The sequence below is a fragment of the Pyxicephalus adspersus genome, chromosome 6 (genome assembly GCF_032062135.1).
Source record: "Pyxicephalus adspersus chromosome 6, UCB_Pads_2.0, whole genome shotgun sequence".
NCBI lineage: Eukaryota > Metazoa > Chordata > Amphibia > Anura > Pyxicephalidae > Pyxicephalus > Pyxicephalus adspersus.
The window spans coordinates 66,768,999-66,783,105 of NC_092863.1; the positions used below are offsets into that span (position 1 = coordinate 66,768,999).

The following is a 14,107-nucleotide window of genomic DNA, read 5'->3' on the forward strand; positions in this document are numbered from 1 at the left end:
TTATTGTTTTTTAGTTTAGTTTTAGTTCAACATGAAAATGAATAAAGAGTCACCTCTTTAATGCTGCTCCTCCAAGATATTAGTTAGTGCACAGTCTCCGAATTCCATACAAAAAACATCTCAATTAATAACAGCAGTGGGTCCTTTCTTCTGTATTCACCTTTTAGAATTATATGGGGGGTCTTAAAAACATAGCTAAACATTACTATGCCCTTCTTCAAGTATGGTGAGGTTAAACTGTAAGGATTAAAGCCTATAGCAGGATATAAAACCTGTCTCACACAGCATATTGTTCCTGGGGATACTTGAACATAGCAGCCATGTGTCACACTGCAGTGAACCCACCATATCTACATAGAGGAAATTGATCTTGTGTTATAAAAGAATTTGCAACATTTATTGCAAAGGTATTGTTGCACATTCAGGAAATAGAACCAGTTGCACAAACATTTACCTTTTTTTTAATCACAACTAAATTTCGTCTTTAATAGTATCATTGTTTAAAACATTTGGTGCAAATGATAGGTAAAAGCAAGTTGCTGCGTGGACTCATTTTATTTTGGTGCACTTCAATATCAAACACATACCCAATGATCCCTTCATACCTTTCTATGTGTTTTAATAGTTTAGACATGAAACAGCAATTTAAGATAAATTAAAAAAAGGAAATATTATTAGTTTATTATTAGTAAAGGTTTTTTTCTGGGTATGAAATCATTATAGGTTGTGGCTAGTAATGAATCTGTTTAATATAAGCGAAAACAGTAAGAAAAATGGAAGGAAGAAAAAAAATATTGGATAATAGTCTGTAGAACACCATCCAACAAAGTTAGAAAATATCAAATAGTATTGATGAAGATTTAAAAAAAATGTATTTTGTCCAAACAAAATATTTTTTAGTAAAAAAAAACAAACTACAAACTGCCATATATTTCCCTTACGTGTCAGCAATGTGGTTGTAAAATAATCATATTTAACTGTAATTACATAACAGAAATCAGTAAATTCATCTCTAAATCTAATGCAGTCAATAAATCAGGACAAGCTTTTATTAAAGATAATTTTAATATTTTACACTTCCATTTGTAAAAACATTAGAGAAATTATCAAAAGCTTTAATCAGTTTCAAGAAATTTGGAGACAGAAAATATACAATCAGACAATACAGCAAAAAAAGTGATCAATTAAGAAAAAGAACATTCACAATATTTTTAATACTTGCATTTTATGGCATGTAGAATTCATGTGGCATTCCCTTGAAAAGGACCAAAGTAGTAAAACAGAAAAAAACATCTACTTAGTGATTTGAAAGAGCGAGAACAATTTCCAGTGATACTGGAGTCCTCATCCATTTCAATACAAGTCTGTTTATCCAAAACACGTCATGTCTCTCAACACCTAACAATTAAAAAGGTGTTCCCTGTCCTTGTTTGATTTTTTTTTTATCTCATACATAGAAATTTGCAGCAAGATTGACAAACATCCTCACAAATAACCTTCAAGCCAGATATTTTGGGCGAACTGTCCTGGTAATAGTCATCTTTCTTATGACATGAGCAATGTATTCTTCCCATTTTTTTATTTCATACAAAACAATCTCATACTTTTACACTTTTCACCGTCACCCAACATTTAAGCGGCCCTTTCCACAAAAATCTGACTTTCTCTGTCACCAAAACCCCAAATCAGAAAATGGTAACATGTAATGGTAATCAAAGCAGCAGCATTTACTGGAAAAACAGCACTTTCTTTTATCAAATCCACTTGTACTATGGTAGTCTGGGCTACTTGTTGCAGTCAGTGGTTTCCCACAGCCTTCTGGGAAATCTACAGCACCAAAGTGACCAAGAATTGATTGCAAATGCATAAATATATGCATCTCTATGAACAAGATGGGGCATTATATTTCTCAGATCTGCCTTCAAAATTTGCATTTTACCAGCTACTAGACTAAAGGCCTGATAGATGGGGAGCTGATAAATAAAAGTGATTTCAGGGTCTGGTTAAAGAGGAAATATACTTCAAGTACAAAAAATTGTGAGCAAGCAGATCTTTATTGCAGAAGGCATGTGCTACATCCTATCTGCAGTAAAACAAACTTACCTGCCTTGTTTTCAGAGCTGTGCACATGCTAATTTTAAGATGCCAGGAACAAACTCCTGCGCTCATGTTCGGCTATCTTATTTGGCCATGCCAGTATAACCTAAGACCTGAACCCAGAAAAAGAATACCACTGTGAGGGGGCTAGCACCAGTTGTGGCGCGAGGAGAGGTGAGGTTAGTTCCGCTTTTAAAAGTTGGTTGTTTACACAACTTTGTTAATTTTCAAAGGAAGCACTCAGCTTAGAAAAACAAGTTTTAACTGTTGGACAGCAAATCTGAAACAAAAAGCCAAAATATCCAAGTAAACGTAAAACATCTGGTATCTTTAGCAAAATAAATGGAAAATCCCCCCCCTCCCAATTATGCTTTTGGTATAAATCATATGGTACTACAACAAATCAAATGGATTAAATGATTATCAGAAGATATTTATGTTGTCACTTGTCTTAAGTAATAGGAAATACCTTGGAAAAAAATAACATTTAGTATTTGTGGAACATTTTGACAAATATTGCAAAAACCTGTGTACAAACTAGGTCTGGCCATTTGGGGAGGAAACAAAAATCCAGTATGACCTAAGTTCCTATGGGATCCCCACAATTAAACATGGGGGACCTCTCTGTAATAAATAGAACAATACAGCATCGTGAGTTGCTGTTAAGGCTTGAAGGAATCTGTAAGTCAGAGCAGCATGAGAGTAAAGAGAGGCCTACAACTTTAGCACAGATTAACTTATGGCAACTGTTGGATAAGAAAAGTAGTATTCCGTGGCGATAGGAAATGTACATAATGTATAAATATTTAGTTAAAGCAGTGATGTAAAATGGTAGGCATGTCCATTCAGTTCATGGTAACACAAAGCACACATTAAGCCTAGAGTCATGGTTGCAGACTAGAAAAAAAAAGAAAAAAAAGAAAAAAAAGAAACCAACACCTCAAAACACAATTGTTTTTAAGATTGTAAGAAATATAAAAAAAATAAGGCACATTGTTTTTGATATGGTTATTTAGGAATCAAATAACATTAATCCTTATCTGGATATCTGCTGAATATCTAAATCACCTCCATGTTGAAAAGAAATGGTGAAAATTGCACACATCCCAAAATTTTAGGCAATACAATTCATTACTGAACAAAAATCAAGGAAAAAAAATGAAAATGTAAAAATTGCACATAGGTTCTTAAAAAGGATAAATCTTCAAAATCAAACCTAATTTATCTTCTCAAATGTTTAATGTACAACTTTTCTTATTTTTAGTTAAACCTTCTTCCAATAAAATAGCCTTCTTCTATAAGTTTTCTTGATTACTGGCACCCCGGCAAAGCAAAATATTTAATCCAAAATGTAATTTCGTTCTCTCCTAATAAATCAAATTAGTAACATTTTTGAATATCTGTGCATCACTTAAAAGAGAACTGGGACAGAGGATTGTAATCTCCACTTGTTTAAATTATGCAGATTTACCACTCCAGAATTGCCCTTATTTATGTTTGATCTCTCTTGAGGCTGTATGAGGATGGTAAAACTGTTATAAGGCTTTTTTTTAAGCAGTTCCAACAGCACTAACACTACATCACAAGCCATTGATAGCTAAACAAATGAAGCACATGGCTTGGTGTGGTGTAAGCTACTCTTGTAGCATATTGTAACAATATCAACTGCACACAATTAGAGCATTATACCTAGCTTATACCAATAATCTATTTGTTCTTTTCCATTTATGGATCATTTGCTACAGTTACAGATTTATTTTCAACGACTTTATACTTAACTACTAAAACTGAATCCTGGTATTACAGCATTTTCTCTATGCAGCTGAGGCTGCCCAAATGCAGTTCTAAATGGCGAGGATCTACACATATTTTAGTACTTTAGAGCAATACATTTATTACTATGTGGTTTACAGAGTCAGAAAATGACTATTTATATGAAAATCCTGACCAGTATGTGACCTTTAAGGACTAAAGTTGGACAACCTGAACAAAAAAGGGAAATACAATTTTAAATCTTAGAGTTCGATTTTAACTGTGACTTTCTTAAAAACACCTTGCAAACACCTTGCAGAGTATTTTTTTAAATGTTAGATAGGCAAATTAAAACAAATATACTGTATTTATTCCCCTTGATTAATTGCATCAATTCGGCCCTGAGCTGATGAGTTTTATTAATATTTTATTACAAAATAAAGAGCTGCATTTTCAAGCAAATTGATAAAAAATTAGATGTAAATCAAAGCTGCCTGCAAAGTCCGTAGAATTATCACTAGAGACAGGAAAGATTTACACCTAAAGAGTAGGCCAAAAGTAGGTTTTGTTTTGTTTCAATGCTATCTCAGAGCAGCAGAAGGAGGAATATATGAGGTAAGTTGTCCAGTTATAATAAATCTGTCTCACTGCTTTGGTTTGGCATTGACATGCTGTGTGATAGAATGAATATATGTCCCCCGTGTGTAAAATATGTGAAATTGCCCATCTGACATACCTTTAAGCAGTTTTGATACAGTTTGGGTCGTCAGTTATACTACATTAGTCTCCCAACATTTGGGAGGTCCAATCCTTTTTGAATTAAGGTTCAGCCTACTTAACAGTGCACATTGACTTCTGGTCATATTGGTAATAGCTTAACCTGTGTTATGAACATACAATCTCAACAGAGGCAGTGACAAAGCAATGGTGAGTGGAATGTCGGAAGGATTAACGAAAGAAAATAATCTTACACAGAATTTAGTAAAGAATGAGGGGACATAATGGTTTTGCCATAATCTAAATAGATTGCTTGGCATATGCTACTATACTAAACAGCTGTTGGCAACAAACTGATTGGTAACTTTGATAATATTTGCTTTAATTTTCTTCAGCCAGCTTTCAGTGTTTTAGCACATGTTCTCTGCATCACATTATTAAATATCAATTTGGTGAAATCAAATTGATAATTATTTGTCCACTTCCTTTAAGTGTGTTTAATTTACCTGACATAATATATTTTGTAAAGAGTATTTTTTAACATCTGAACACTTGACTTTAGAATTTAGAGAAAATAGGAAAAAAAAAAAGAAACCAAAAAAGAAGTTTCGGTTCTCCAAAAGAAAAGTCCAAAATATATACTTCATATACTAGGTGAAGGTGGCTAATGCATGGCTTTTCTTGGAGGTGTCATCAACAGAAAATGTTGAAAGCAAATCCTCACAGTGTCCAGAAGCTGGTATAGCAATGTGCTCTTTTATTGCATGTAAAACATAGGAGATAAGGTTGTTGCCTAAAGCAAAATTCATCTTAGTTTTACTCGGAATGTGCTAATGTCCATGGGGCTCATGGTGACTGTACTTAAGTTTCTAGAATCTGGAGCCGTATGCATTAAAGATAAGGTTGATGATTTGAAACTCTCAACTTTAAATCCACTGAAAATGTCATACACCGAAATCTAAAAAAAACAAAAAACAAAGAAAAGCAGTCAGCTCTCTACATGGCCTTCACTAATTAAAACGCACAATCTTTAACATTTATATTTCCTCTTAAAAGTAACATTTGAGATCAGAAGAAAATAGATGTTTAGTTAGTTTTGCTGTTCAGATTCAGACTGAACATCTAACATTTGGTCTCCTGACAGTAGCAAACATTAGAACCATGCAAACTAACTTTAATGTATACTGTGGGCAGCTGCTGCCCACATTGTACAAAATGCTACTTATTGCTGGCAAACGGTCTGCTGTCATTGTAAACAAACAGTGAAACTTTTCATTTGCTGGTGGTTATTAGGGGACATATTTGCCCATTAAACCACCAGACAATAAAATGGTCTGCACTTTATTAGTTTTTTTATTGGCTGTAGGAGACAGGAGTGGTCCTACTCTCTGAAGAATACAGCCAGTGATAATGTTCAGTGCTGTTTTCATTCATAGGGAAACAAATTAATGAATACTGTAGAAACAGAACACAACTAATGGAGACAACCTAGTAGTATAAAAGGCTGTGAATAAATAATGACAATCATTATTTAGAAGTGTTTGCGGTATAGGACTTTCCAGTCCTCTAAGGCTTCATACAAACATTTGGGATAACACTAGCACTACTTTTTATCACTAATGCTTTGCAGTGCTGTATCTTTCTATTTTTTTTATTATGCCCAAAAATGTATACACACTTCAATAGTGGCTATCTACATGGCCACAATAAGTATTATGTGGTCTCTAAAGATGGCTCTGCTTCAGAACCAAGTCATAGGATATAATTTTATTATATAATTGAGTAGGTATTCAAGAAAATTTAGGTTTACCAGTTGTAGCTCAGCTACAAGTAGTATCTCTTGGCAGGCTCCACAAAAGCTGAATTAATAAAAGATTTGCTACATACACAATAAAAGTGAGCACAGTAATCTTCTATAAAGTGAAATACCTTTCCCTGAGATGTAGAGCAGAAGAGCCCAAGGTCTTTATTTGCAAACATGCAATCAAATCCTTTCCTATGCAGAATTAGTGCTGCCTCTTCTGATGGCCCCACCTGAATGCAAGAATAAAGACATTAGTCAGTTTAGACAAAATATTTTTACAAAAATAGTTGCCTTCATTTTATTTCTATTGAAAACATAACAAATATCATGTTGAATATGACATTTTTAGCAAACTAAATAACTCCAGGGGACAATTTTTAATTCTGTTGCACAGCATGGAAACAAAATTAATACAAGCTTACAGCTTGAGTCAAAGCTCTTCCTTTAGCTGCTATACAGTTGCATTGTAACTAAATGAAACCTAACCCCTTCTTAATTATGCTGCTGTTTAGAGTAAAAGTCTGTCTAATCCTCCAAAAATATATCTAGCAAACTTGTTGCAGTTGGCCTTCCAAGAATTTAGACCAGGGGTTGAAGATACAATTTCTGGAAGTCTAAAGCAATATACAGGTCAGAATTCAGAAAAGTCTGCCATCCTGGAAAATTGCCTGAGTTACCTTTTAGGACTAAAGCTAACTGATAATTAAAATTATTGTCACCCAAAGCAATCATTGGTGACAGTTCAGTAACAATTTATGTACAGAAAGGCTTCTTGGCTTTCTGTCAATCAGCCAGCTTGATTCTATGGAAAGGGGAGTAGGAGCACTGTGTGTCCAACTGCGGGGACAAAAATTAAAGAGAGGTTGTTAGTTTTTCACAAATTGTTATTTCGAGTAACAAATAACTAGTGCATGTAATCAACTTTACTTTCTAATGGCAGCATTAGAGAACATAACTTTCAGGAGGGAGAAACACAACAGTTTTTTATTCAGACTGTGAGAGCTCAAATCATTTTGGTTTGTGCTATAAAGAACAGCTTCTTGAATTACGGGAGAAATGCTTTGGCCAAAAAAGATGAACTGAGATGCAGGATAATCCGGTCTAAAAATACATTTTTCTAATAGCTTATAGTGTATGTAAACCCAAGAACAAAAATGCATTACAAGTCCAGTAAATATAACTCTAATATGATGGCTGCAATATTTTTTGTTTTTTAAGACTCTCTTTACCAGTATGTCAATTTCTGTCAAAGTTGACAGTGCCAACTCAATGTACTGTATAGAGAAGTAGTACTGTTGCCTAGGGGAAACAAACACCATCATCTCTTCTACAAGTAGTCCCCGAGTCTCCGACATACGGACGACTCCTAGATATGAACAGGACTTCCCTGCTTGCTCGCATGAAGGATGGAGGCTTGATGGGGGAGGGGCAGCTTGTTCGCATGACTTACAGAAGAAATCTTATGCTTTTCTGTAACTCTCTAATGACCAAGACAAATTCTGTAGATGTTTCTTTTTGCAAATCAAAGCACAACTTGCTCCAGAAGTTATTAAATGTCTAGGCTCCATAGAGTTTGTTTTTCTGCTTTTTTTTTTTGCTTTGTTTGTGATTAACTCACTGTGAGGATTTTATCCAGTAACTGACATCATGCTGCCTAATAATATGTTGAGATTGACATCTTTCCTAATTGCATCTAATAAAACAATGTTCCTGTTCCAACTTACACACATTCTACTTAAGAACAAACCTATAGTCCCTATTGTGTATGTAACCTGGGGACTACCTGTATATTATGAAGAGTAGAAGTCTGCAGTGCTCAAGGAGAACTAGGAGCAATGTAACGGATAAGAACACAGCAAAGCCAGAGGTCAGGAAATGATCAGTTGAGGAGATTTCTAGTAGCATATTTTTCTTACATAAATCAAATATGTAAAAACAAAGCATTTCAACAGGATATTTAATAGTTCATACCCTTTCAAAACTAGTGGTTAAGAAAATATGTCATTCAGTTTAAAGATACTTCAGTTGAACTGTAGGGAAAGCAGGTTTTACTAGTCAAAGAAAAGAATTCCTGAGGCTTTAAGAGAATGTACAGGATTCTTGAGGCAGTTAAATGTAACTATAGTTCTGCAATCAAAAACTGCAAGCAGACAGGATTTTTATTGTCTGTCCACTTTGCAATAAAACAGGCTGCCTGTTTGCAATCCTCTTTGCTAAGTACCCTGGGTATCATACCATAACACAAAATTTCATCATGTCATCCCAGCCTGGTAGTCAAGAAGATCAGACAACCGGAAGAGGGGAGGATGAAGATGGTGCTTTCAGGTAAAGAATGTTTATTTTATTTCAGAAGGGACATAGTCTGTTCTTTCTGCAAAAATGGATTTGCCTGGTCTCCATTTCATTATTTTTAGAGTTTAGTTTTGCTTTAATGCTTCCCATTGAATACTGCTTGTCTGATAGGATAAGTATGTGTTAACCTGGATCTCTTTCTAGATGATGTTAGAGGTTTGATAAGATTAATTCACTTTGAAAGAGCTGCATGACAATCTCTCTCTCCAAAATTCCTGGCCCAAGAAAACCTCCAGATGTATCTCATTATTGCAGATATATTGTCAAAACAGACCAGAGCCTGCCTTTGCTCAGACAGGTCCAACCACTATAGAAGGAATGCATTCACTTTATTTAGGACAATGACCTGACATTACAAAGATGACTAGACTGTCAAGGTTAGGGTGATGGAAGGAAACAGCAGCTATTTGACTACTTCTGTCTAAAAAATGTGATTTATAGTTATTTCTAACTTGATGAGCTGCATCATATTCTGGCACTATATAACTACAAAAAAACTAAAAAGTTAGGTTTAAAAGTTAAGTAATTTTCATGGCTAAAATGCCTATTTAACAGCATGCACAATATGAAAAAATGGCTGAGAAGAGCAGTGTTTAATATGAGTGTGTTTGGTATTTATGTTTTAGAACATCAAACAGAATATAAATTGTCTTGTAGGATTTGGGACATACCTTAGCTTGAATCGTTCGCAAATTAACTAAGTGAACATCACAAGGCATTGAAGATGCGAGAGGAGAGAAGGCATCTAGTAGTGAAGGAGCACCAGTGTCTACTGTTGCAGCCATTGAGATTACTGGTTGGTTTAGGATGGTCGATGTTATATGACTTAAAAGTGATGGGTAACTGACAGCTCTTCTGTCTTCATACTTTACAAAGAAAAAAAAAAGTTATGTTTGTAACACGTTTACACAGGAACAAAAGTGATCTGTCTCATAAATATATCTGCTTTAGAAAAAGTGGTAGTGGGAAGTGGTGGGAAAATGTGATACCAAACCTATTTATACAAGAGCTCCTGATTAAATTCCATTAAAGGTTGACCCTTGCAGTGAAGAAAAAGCTGGTAGAAAAGAACAAATGTAATAAGCTGCACTAACATACAGTTGTAGTCAGAGTAATAGCAGTGTATTTAAAATAAAGTCAATAAAGCTCAAAATTCCTATAATAACTTTGATTTCTATACATGCATTGGGAACACTGCACATGGATTCAAATTTGTTATATTCCTTTACAAAAAGTGAAGAAAATGGGGGGGGGGGTGACAATGTGTGACAATTTTGCTTTCATCATTCCACAAAAGGTTGCACCATTTCTCTTCAGACCATTCAATGTGATATTTGACAAACTGACCCTCAGCACATCTTTTTATCAACATTGGGACTTTGTCAGGCTTCTTGCCGATAGCTTGGCTTTACAATCTTCTAATTGTAAAAGCACTCACAGGTCTCTTTAGACCTTCTTTGATCTTTATTGACCCGGTCATTGGCTGAGTCTAAAGCTACGTACACACGGCAAATTTTTATCGCCCGATAATCGGCATCGGCCAAATATCGGGCGAAAATCTGCCGTGTGTACAGTCGGTGTCGTCCATCGTCCGAACGACCGACCTGCCGGATCCACGGACGATGGACGACGACCGATCCTAATGAAAGGGAAGGGGGAGAGCGCGCAGCAGGGTGCCGCTCCATCGCTCTCCCCCTCCCCTCGCCATAGAGCATGAACGGTGCTGTATGTACAGCACCGTTCATGCATCGTGCAGTCCCTTGTTGTTGGAAAGGATCGTAAAAGATCCTTTCCAACGACAAAAATTGCAAGTGTGTACGCAGCTTTAGCCTTTCTTCTATCTATTCAAATTGTAGTTTTCTATTTTCTTCCATGCCTATCAGGTTTTTGTTGTCATTATAGATAATTTTAGCAATTTCTGCAATTCTTTATTGCTTCTTCTGAACAATGTCTGGAATGACCCATTCTACTATAGCAGACAGCATTTGCTGTCTATAGAAGGTCCGTAAATCACACCATTTTCTTCACAGAATGAAAGACTTACTACTACTACTATTTTGAATAATCCCTTTAAATTAACAATTCACTTACAAAGAATTAGCAGCATGCATGTCATGACTGTTGGGTCTGGTTTTTCTATTACTCTACTAAACATTCTAGTTAATTACTTGTCAAGTAGAAAAATAATTTATAAAAATACATTGACTGATAACATTAGAGATTTTGGACTGCTATTATTCTGAACACAACTGTAAATGTATAAATCTAACAATGTTGTAAGACTGCACTTGATGATCTGAGATCTTCAAGTTGGCACTCTTCCTCCAATTTGGATAGACATCAGTGCAACTGTAAGCATTGCTGGGTCAGCAATGTGTCGACATCCTCTTTCATCATTCACGTTATGCACGAACTTCCATTCAAATAAGTAGTGATAGCAAGGTAACTGAAAATTCATGGATCTGCAAGGATGTCTAGGGCAGACAATTGCATCAATGCATACCTGTGTGCATTTTCAGAAAAATCCACAGGTTGCAGCCTTACCCTATCCTCCAATATCTCTTAATTCAGTGGGCATCTCAGTGGCCTATGTAGAGATGGAAACGCCAAAAAAAAAAAAAAAAAAAGTCTTGAATCTGGGAATGTAAATATTCCAGCTATACAGAGGACTTTAGCGTACCTTTTAACATCTAATCTGTTAAGGAACATGTGAGTTTTACAACCTTATACTCGTGCCAGGTTCACTTTAATATGTTTCTTCTCTAGTACACCAACAGCCCTGCACTAAAAAATTATTTCTAGTTTTATAGTGTTGTTTGAACATCATTAAGATGTATTTACCTGCACTAGGATTTGAACTAAATAACTTACTCATAAACTCTGCATTGCTCAACTTTTTGCAATGATGCAGTAGAAAATAGCTTATATGCAGACATCCAGATTTGTTGCTTGGTGCACGCTTCCATTTTATAGTGCAGGTTTGGAAAGCAATAGCGTTTGGAAACAATTTAATGTCTATGTTGTGCCAGTGATATATAAAATCAAAATAGAAAAGTGAACCTGGGATTGTGGGAGAAGTCAACTTGCGGATAAATGCAAGTTGTGAAATACATTTGGTCATGGTAAGATTAATGGTTTGTACCAGGGGGAAATGTGAAATTCAGACAGGAACACATTTTTAATTTGGTGGAGCCCACATTCATTCGGTAAATGTTGCTCAATTAAATCACAGAAGGTAACTGGGCATGAGCATGTTACCAGATGGATAGTAAAGTGTATGTGCTTTCTATTGCAACTGCTACTGCACTCTTTGTTACTAAGTACATGCAAGGCAAATACATTGCATACCTCCTGCATCCCAGTCCTTTGCTCTAAAAGAAGTCTGAATAAATTAAATGTGATTTTGTTATCTTGAACACCTTGCCCAAGACCACGATTATCATCCTGCATCAGTCGACGGTCCATGAACACTTCCAGCTGACCTTAGGAGTAAAATGAGGCAATGGTTTACACAATCAAATGTCTGGAAAAATTACAGCTTAACATTAAGTTCCTTTCTTTCTTCCTATAAAACAGACAGGGATGTCAGGCCTAATATGTATTGTGAAGCTCAAAATAAAACAATAAAAGGGAAACAGCAAGCATCTCAGAAGAAAACACAAAATATTCTGTCTCTCCAGTAATGTCTAGGACTAGGCTAGATTTTATGGTGCCAAAAACTATTAGTTTTAGGTAGTAAGTGGAAAATATCACTAATTCCGCCATCTATCCACAAGACCAAGATTATGTGTTTTCTATTTCACTATAAGGTTATAATCCACCACCTAGAAAAGGTATAACATCCTCTTATCTGGAAAACAATTTAAAAAAAAAAAAAAACTAAACCGGGCAAGTTCTTTCCCTTTTGTGCCATTTTCGTACTTGTTATGTGTGAAGGCTAATCATAGGCAGTCCTTATTTATTGTAAAGAGTGGTGACAGTGGCCCAATCAAGTTCATTTATGAAATGAACAATAGGTGCAGTATGAACTGTGATCATATTTTTCCCATCTAATTATATTCTCAGACATGGGCTTTTTCATGCACTATTAATTGCCAATCAAAAGATAAATGTAAATTTAGAAAAATAAAACCATTGGTAGCAAAGGTCTGACATTAAAGAGTGAAGTACATAAGACAATCATTAATTGAACTAGTTTATACAAAAGCTGTTGTTGATTATCGGTCACTTTTTAATCTTTTTCACACATTAATCAAAGACTACTGAACAGCAGAAACTGGGAAAACAAATTTGTGATCGTCACCCCATTTAACATATTTGACACTTGTTTCCCCTGCAACCCTCACATTGTAAATGAATTTATTGCACCAACTTTAATCTCCTCATAGATTTATCTGTTCACTATCCCTTAGTTCCAGTTGATTGCACATTGATATTTATTGCCCTGCCAACCCCTCCCCTCCCCAGGTTCAACTGATATCCCAAATTCCTTGTTACTCTGATCAGTCCATCCATAATCAGAGCCCAAAGCACTTCTATTTAAACAACAGGCAAGGTCACGTTGGGACCCTGGTCACGTGCCCAAATCTCAAGTGCCCAAATTATAAGTGCAATGGGAATTAATCCAGGGAATTGACACAATTGGAACAGATTTGGACATATAATTATACTCTGCAACTCCTCTCTTCTGCCTTTGGACTTATTTATCCACCTGGACTCCAACACATCCTTTGCTGCTGCTACCATTCTAAACTGGTATTTCATCAAACCATCTTTTTGACTGAATCATCATCCCTCACTCCTGGAACTCAGCAAGTTTTCAAGCCTCACCTGAACCATATTACTGGACTGCTGCTCTTGGACTTCAGTTTGCCACATTGTTTATTTTACGCATATGGTTCACAATTATCTGTAAAAATGTATTATTCATCCTGCTCCCTCTTTGCTGGCAATACTCCCTCTACTCCCCCATCTGATAACTAATTGTCTCTCTGCTCCTTCACTCTCCTGATATCTCTCGTCTGTGCTCCTGCACCTTTTTACTCTACTGATACTCTCTGGTGACATTTCACCCAACCCTGGTCCCCCATGCAGCCTCCCCCTTCCATACACTCTCGGCAGGACACTCCCTTCTCCTAACCTCATCCCCATTCACCCTACCCATAAGTCCTTACCCCCTCTCTCTGGCAGTCTATGGAATGCCAGATCTGTTGGCAACAAATTAACCTCCATACACAACCTTCTCCTTTCTAAGTCTCTGAACTTTCTTGCTCTCACTGAAACTTGGCTTTCCTCCTCTGACTCTGCTGCTGCTCTCTCCTATGAAGGCCTGCACTTTACACATACCCCCAGACCTGGCAACAAAGTGGGGGGTGGTGTGGATCC

General features: G+C 36.0%; 1 protein-coding gene across 1 annotated transcript in view; it reads right to left on the reverse strand.

Moving 5' to 3' along the window:
- Positions 1-1,046: 1,046 nt before the first annotated feature.
- The window catches only part of MAN2A1 (mannosidase alpha class 2A member 1), an 87,790-nt gene continuing 74,729 nt past the window's right edge, over positions 1,047-14,107 (reverse strand). The window contains exons 19-22 of the mRNA XM_072416099.1: positions 12,071-12,204; positions 9,394-9,588; positions 6,496-6,600; positions 1,047-5,524 (exon numbers count right to left, since the gene is read on the reverse strand). Coding sequence (XP_072272200.1) covers positions 5,372-5,524; positions 6,496-6,600; positions 9,394-9,588; positions 12,071-12,204 — 587 coding nt within the window. The 3' untranslated portion in view covers positions 1,047-5,371. The remainder of the gene's footprint in view (positions 5,525-6,495; positions 6,601-9,393; positions 9,589-12,070; positions 12,205-14,107) is intronic.